The 7,521-nt window shown below is 45.0% G+C and overlaps 1 protein-coding gene across 1 annotated transcript; it reads right to left on the bottom strand.

Moving 5' to 3' along the window:
- Nucleotides 1–4,269: 4,269 nt before the first annotated feature.
- LOC103635916 (transcription factor MYB2) lies at nt 4,270–5,970 on the bottom strand. The gene has a single exon (XM_020542759.2). It carries the CDS (start codon nt 5,851–5,853, stop codon nt 4,750–4,752), a length of 1,104 nt encoding a protein of 367 aa, XP_020398348.1. The 5' UTR covers nt 5,854–5,970; the 3' UTR covers nt 4,270–4,749.
- Nucleotides 5,971–7,521: the final 1,551 nt, after the last annotated feature.

The following is a 7,521-nucleotide window of genomic DNA, read 5'->3' as shown; positions in this document are numbered from 1 at the left end:
AAGCGAGGCCGAAGTTTGGTAGTTTTAACAAAATTTCCTTTTGACTTCATGATATGTTTTGAAGATCAAAACTTATACAAATTCGTAAACAACTGATAGTGATCCCTTTTCTGATTTCTGCATATGCTGACTGAACTGCGCATAAAACAGGCCATCAAGATTCGCCTTATAGATTTCTAGAAGTTTGTTTGGTCAACAACTTCAGTTTTTCTCTGTGGGCATCATTTCTTTCATTCACGATTCTCTATATTCTGCTACTATTACATGTAACCTTTATGAAGCATACATAAATGAAATTTCTGATATTTTGAGTTTCATTTGCATGCTACGAGGTCTTTTGAATTGTTTTTAAAGATTTAAACCATACTTATGAAATTACTCTTCAAAGTGGAGCATAGACACTAAATTTATGCTTGTAATTTCCTAAATCCTAACGAATGGGAAAAGAGGGCCACACAACTTACAAAGTTATGAATTGTGGTGCCAAAAAATTTGTGTAGCACCGTTGAACAGCTAAAGCTAAGCAGGGAGTGCCTTGCCTGCTCCCTCTCTGCTACAAGCCTACAAGACTAATCAATTATACCATCCAGGTGGCAGTTGGAACGGTGTCCATCTGCTACCAATCCAATTTTTCTGCTAATTTGTTTTCCTGTCGTGGAACAGTTTGATGTTGTGCTAAAATAATTTGTGTACACACTATCTTTCTTCATGGCCTTGATCTTCTTACCTCCAAAAGAAACAGTATCAAGTATAAAGCAAACAGACTATAGCAATTCTAGTAACAAACTATAAAGCAAACTAGGGAAAGCCCTGACCCTCACCCGACCAGCCCACAAGATGTCTTAGACGCACCATCTGATCCATTCAACATGACGTCAACAGACTTTTATACTTTGTTGTACACAAGTTTACGCTTATTTTGTCATACTGTCTGAAACTGTCCCTTGTACTATCGTATATATGTGTTTCCTTGTGACAGGTTGTTGGTGAGGAGATTGAAGTTTTAACTGGAATGGAGTCAATCTGTTTAGCTTAGCTCTTCAGGAACTACTAAACATTTCTCAACTGGAAGGATTAATTAATATCCAGATTTTGATGTGGTTGTGTATGATGTACTTTATATTTTGGCATACTATGCACAAAAACAAATGCCTTCTATGACCATCGTGATTTATACATTTTCAAACAAAATTTTACGATACTTCTTATTATGTTTTACGCTTCCACTAAAAAGCAAGTGCCACATTCACCGTTACAAAATAGATCGATAATTTACGTAAATTTCGTATTCATTTACGCTATTTCGATTCATGTTCTATGCTTAAATCTACCCGAGCCAGAACCCTAGCACGATCAGAGTGTGTGATTTTCGCGCCGTAATTTTGGCCTCATTCGTCGTTACGAAATAGATCGACGATTTACGCGGTAACCGTCCTCACATTTATCGCGAATTTACAACACTACTTTCCTAATCTCAAATCAACCCAGATCTACGCACACATTGGTCACGTATATACAATAGCATAAATGGTCTAACGTCGCGATATTGCATGGTTTATGCTGCTACGTTTCATGTTCTTATGCAGTCGTAAACACTAAACAAATTTGTAAAGTCGTCCCACGTGATTTGCGCGTCGGCAGATTCTTTTTGCATGGTTTATGCATATTATTCTATCTATTTATCCCGGTATAAATGCTGACGCATGCATAGGTGAACTGACTTCTCAGATTCGTTGCATGGTATATGCAAATTCTATAATTCAGTTATACTATTATAAATGCTGACGCAATCACGCGGGGTGGTGGCCTATCCACGTTCTGACTGGGGCTTCCCCTACTAATCGAAGCCTAGAGCTTTCATTACCTCGATTATATATATATATAGGGCGCCACTAAAATGCACCTGGGTGCATTCTCTATATTGAATGCACCCAGATGCAATAACACCCCGAGCACGCCCTCGCCCCTCCTGTACGCGCGTCTCCCTGCCCCCCGCCCACTGGTACAAAAAGGCTCAAAGCCTGCGGCACCCATATATTTTTACAGGCGGATCCGGTTATCCACCGACTGTGCTATTTTTAGTGGCGGTTCCTTAAGAAAACCGCCACTAGAAATCGTATTTCTACTGGCGGTTCCTTAAGAAAACCGCCAGTAGAAATCCATGATTTGTAGTAGCGGTTTTCTTAAGGAACCGCTAGTAAAAATACGATTTCTAGTGGCGGTTTTCTTAAGGAACCGCCACTAGAAATCATTTTTATCCTTAATTTTTCGAGTTTTTCAAACGACCTCGTATGATAAAACCACCAAAATAAAAGTTGTAGATCTCTAAAAGTTATGAAACTTTGTAGTTGACAACTTTTTTATTTGAACTCATTTCGGTTCTCAAAAATTGAATCTAAGTATGTCAAATTTAAAATTCAAATTTTGCAAACTACTTCGGATGAAAAAAGTGTCAAAATAAAAGTTGTAGAACTTCAAAAGTTATTTATCTTTGTAGTTGACAACTTTTTTATTTGAATTCGTTTAGGGTCTCAAATAAGCAATTTACACTCAAATGGTTGTAATATGTGGAGAAAAAAACTACAAACTAAACACAAGTCATGTCATAGACGGAGTGGTAGTGGAGGGTACGCGCGAGGGTGAGGTCTACGGTTCGATTCCTAACAACCGCGTAGCGCGCGAATTTTGCGCGAAAAACGGAGACGGGCGGGTGGGCCTAATAAAAATAAATTTTTTTTACTATTTTTAAAATCTGTTTTATGTTTTCTGGAAACGATTTGCACTGGCGGTTTTATTATGTCGACCGCCAGTGAAAATCGATTTTCACTAGCGGTTTTATTACGTCGACCGCCAGTGAAAATCGATTTTCACTGGCGGTCTTCAGTTACCCGCCTGTAAAAATGATTATTTCTACTGACCTCTAGCACTGGCGGTTACGAAAAACGTCACTGTAAATATGTTTAGGACCGTCAGTATAGAGCTTCTCTGTACTAGTGGCCGCTGCCGCGCACCTCCCTGTCCCCGCGCCACCCTCTCCCCCACCGCCGTCGAGCGCCTCCCTGTCCCCGCGCCGCCGCGCACCTCCTTGTCCCCCGCGCCGCCGCGCGCCTCTCTGTCAGCGTGCCTCCCTGTCTCCCGCATTAGGTGTGATTGCAAGCCCGCATTAGGTGTGATTGCAACTGTTGTAGTAATTCTACCCAAATATCTGTTAAAAAATTTTAAACAAAATGATTGCAACCGATGGTGTGTTGTAATTGCAACTGCTGGTGTAGTGTGGATGCAACTGCTGAGTTGCTCTAATGTGATTGCAAGTACTGAATAACTCTGGGAAATTTTGTTAAAAATATGATTGCAACTGCTGGTCTGGTGTAATTGCAACTGCTGGTCTGGTGTGATTGCAACTTCTATATAACTATGTCCAAAAATCTATTAAACAAACAATGATTGCAACTGCTGGTCTGGTGTAATTGCAACTGCTGGTCTGGTGTGATTGCAACTTCTATATAACTATGTCCAAAAATCTGTTAAACAAACAATGATTGCAACTTCTGGTCTGGTGTAATTGTAACTGCTGGTCTAGTGTGATTGCAACTTCTATATAACTATGTCCAAAAATCTGTTAAACAAACAATGATTGCAACTGCTATCTGGTGTAATTGCAACTGCTGGTCTGGTGTGATTGCAACTTCTATATAACTATGTCCAAAAATCTGTTAAACAAACAATGATTGCAACTGCTGTCTGGTGTAATTACAACTGCTGGTCTGGTGTGATTGCAACTTCTATATAACTATGTCCAAAAATCTGTTAAACAAAACAATGATTGCAACTGCTGTCTGGTGTAATTGCAACTGCTGGTCTGGTGTGATTGCAACTTATGTGAAGAGGTTGAGCTGTTCGCGGATGAGCCGTTCACGGAGAAAGAGGGGCGGGGGCGGGGAAGTGAAAAGGTTCTGTCGGGAGCGTGCGGGAGGGACGAAGACGTGCGGGGGGACGAAGACGGCCTGGGTGGTGCGGTTGGCTTGGACCTGGCGCGTAGGTTCGGCCTGGGTGCATTCTCTATATTGAATGCACCCAGATGTAATATATATATATATATATATATATATATATATATATATATATATATATATATATATATATATAATGGTGCCAACACAATGCCCTTCAGATCGACAACGTAATTAAGTTTGATCATGTGTAGTGTATATATGGCCACGCAAATTAAAAGAGTAGTCTTACATAAAATCTCAAGAAACGCTAGGGAAGTGCATCCGCTAAACCTCTGGTACATATTCACACAATAATGAATTTCTTTACAGTTGAGGACAAGAAAGAAAATGGATGCAAAATTTTGCAAAACTCTATATGGACGCACACGCACGAAAAACTGAAGGTGTTTAATTAACACACAACCTTCTAGAGACCCGTGCTAGACTGCTAGTAATAGTGTCAAAACTAGCGGACATATATGCATGTGTATATATACATGCCCATGTTTTTCGAGTTGGTCATCATACTAACATAGACCAATCTAGCTTTAATTATTGCTGCCGTACGTGAGTGTGCTCCTTGTCTTGTTTATATTTTTTTTCTCCGACAATAATATTCCACATGTATATATATATGCAGCATGTATTATATGTAACTGTTCTTCATTTGTGTCGTCTCTTTCCCTCATCAGTGACTTACTTGTCGATTACTCCAAAGGATGTGTGGGTGTGCATGCATGGCGCGCGATGGTACGCATCAGCACAGCTGCTGGAAGCAAAAAAGGTCGTCCAGGCTCCAGAGGCCGTCGTCCGCGAGATCCCCCAACCCAAACCCAAAGTCCTCCATCTGCAGGCCGATCATGGATGAGCTGGAGTCGTCGCCGTCAGGGCCGGTGGCGGTGGCGGTGGCGAGGAGATCCGACCAGGTCGTCCCGGCGAACACGTCGTCCTCGGTCGTCGTCGTTGGGCCGCTTCCTGCATCGGCGCCGCACTGGTGCAGAACCTGCAGGTCGTTCGCCGAGGTCTCGTAAGCTGCAGCGTAACGCGCCGCGCCGTCGTCCGCCGTGAGCGACGACGACGGCGGCCGCAGCGCGCTGGAGGCGTCGTCGGGGCTCAGAGCCGTGGCCGCCGCCGCCGTCTGGCCTGCCGGTTCGCTGTAGTACTGGTGGAGAGCGCCTTGCTGGTGCGCCAGGTGGTGGTGGTCGTCGTAGTAGTAGTTATAATAACACGCGGGCGGCGGCGCGCTGGTCGTGGTGGTCGCCGGCGCCGCTTGGGCGACGGCGGCGGGCACGGTCGCCGCGGCCGGCTGCTGCAGGTCCTGGGCGCGCTCCAGGAGGCGCGGCATCCAGAGGTGGCGGAACTGCGCGCTGTTAGCGTCGCAGCGGAGGCGCCTGGCGTGCTTCTGCACGCGGGTGCGCCAGTAGTTCTTGATCTCGTTGTCGGTGCGCCCCGGCAGGTGCTGCGCGATCTTGGACCAGCGGTTGCCCCAGCGCGAGTGCAGCTCCAGGATCAGCAGCTGCTCCTCCACCGTGATGTTGCCCCGCCGCACGTCGGGGCGCAGGTAGTTGAGCCACCGCAGGCGGCAGCTCTTGCCGGTGCGCCTCAGGCCGGCGGAGCGGGCGAGCGAGTTCCAGCGGCCCTCGCCGTGGGCGGCGATGTAGTTGACGAGCAAGATGTCCTCGTCCACCGTCCAGGGGCCCCTCCGGAGCTCAGTGGCTGCGGTTGTCTCGTCGTCCTCACTGCTGCCGCCTGTAGCGGCGGGCGCAGACGTTGCCGAGCTCCCGGCGGAGCTTATGGCAGCCAGCACCTGGTCCAGGTCCTCGTCTAAGCCCACCATGGTCATGCCCATGTCCATGTCCATGCTAGCCAGTGGGGGATCGAATCAGATATAGGGATCAGATGGTGAGTGAGCTCGGTCGGTCGGCTGCGGTGGAGAAGAGCAAGAAAAAGAGAGATGGGTGGCGACGATGACGGGATGAGATGAGCTGGATTCGAGGCAGACGACGGGAGGAGGGCTGGGGGGTTTATATAGCTCGAGCTGCCTGATGACGATGTGAGGAAGAGGAGGACGGAGCGCGTGTGCGTGTGCGCGCGTCGCCGTGCCCGTGTCCTAAACAATTCGACCGGAGCAAGGACATAAAAACAGGCTGCGAGCTTTGACCGTTGACGACGACGCGACCCTGTGCATCAGCTGGTGCCTGGTGCCCTGCTACCTCCGGTTGGCGGCTCGGCGCTCGCCGCCACCACACAAAAAGTTTGGTTGTGTTGCGTCTCTCCTACTGCTGTCGTGTCATATGCGCCCTTTTCTTGCCTTCTTTCTTTCTTTTGTCTCTCCGTCAGGATACACCGTCATCTATGTTATGCATATACTTATTCGTTATTACTAATATTTATAATTTCAAATATGTATATATACTATAAATTTTTTATATTATGATTAATTTAATTATATTTGTTTACTATCATAAATATTAGTAGTGAAGTGGAAGATTATTTGTCAACCAAAGAAGCTAGGTGGCCTAGAGGTTACTAATAACTACCGGAATCCGGGTCTTTGCCGAGTGTTCGACGCTTTGCCGTCCTGCTCTCGGTAACGAGCTCGTTTACCGAGTGTAGGACTCTCGGCACAGACGTACACTCGGCAAAGATATCTTTGCCGAGTGCCAAACACTTAGTGAAGGCGGCGGTCGGTAAAGGGCTGTCAGCGGCCGTCTAAAGCTTACGGTCGTTAACCTTTGCCGAGGGCCAAGCATTACACTCGGCAAATAAGATTCTTTGCCGAGTGTCAACCGGCTGACACTCGACAAAGCCTTCTTTACCGAGTGCCTTCTTTGGGCATTCGGCAAAGTATTTTTTTTATTTTTTATTTTGCCAACCAAACTTTTTGTGGTATGTTCCTACACTATGTAGACCTACATGTATCATTTTGGGACAATTATAACAGTGTTTTCTATAGCTAGTAGATTTAGTTCGATTATTTGAATTTCTTCGAAAAATTCAGATTTGAACTGCAAGTCACTCGAAACTTGGAAAACCGTGCATGCAAAATGATACCCATGCTATTTAGCACAAGTTACGACCGATTTCAGGAGCGGACCGGAAACTTCGAGCAACATTCTCACCAAACATGGTCGTGAACTTGCCAACCAGTTGTTTTAAAATTGTATAAAACACAAACAAAGTCATAAAATCATGAAACTTGTCCACATATCATGATATCATATGTAGAGTCTGTGATAAAAAATTGAGAATGTTTCGAGAAAGTTGTGAGATACTATGTGTAGAAACCTAAAAGAACTACATTGAAACTTTATGATTTCATGTGTAGATCGCTTAGGTTTCTACACATAGTGCGGCACAACTTTATCGAAACATTCTTAAATTTTTATCACAGCCTCTACATATGATATCATGACACGTGGACAAGTTTCATGATTTTCTGACTTTGTTGTGTTTTATACAATTTTTAAACAACTGGTTGGCAAGTTCACGGCCATGTTTGGTGAGCATGTTGCTCGAAGTTTTCGGT

The sequence above is a fragment of the Zea mays genome, chromosome 8 (genome assembly GCF_902167145.1).
Source record: "Zea mays cultivar B73 chromosome 8, Zm-B73-REFERENCE-NAM-5.0, whole genome shotgun sequence".
Lineage (NCBI taxonomy): Eukaryota > Viridiplantae > Streptophyta > Magnoliopsida > Poales > Poaceae > Zea > Zea mays.
The sequence above is the reverse complement of the archived record's forward strand: the minus strand, read 5'-3'. Positions and strand labels throughout refer to the sequence as shown.

Bases quoted from the DNA above. Each gene is read 5' to 3' on its own strand.
- LOC103635916 (XM_020542759.2), bottom strand. From the start codon at position 5,853: ATGGACATGGACATGGGCATGACCATGGTGGGCTTAGACGAGGACCTG.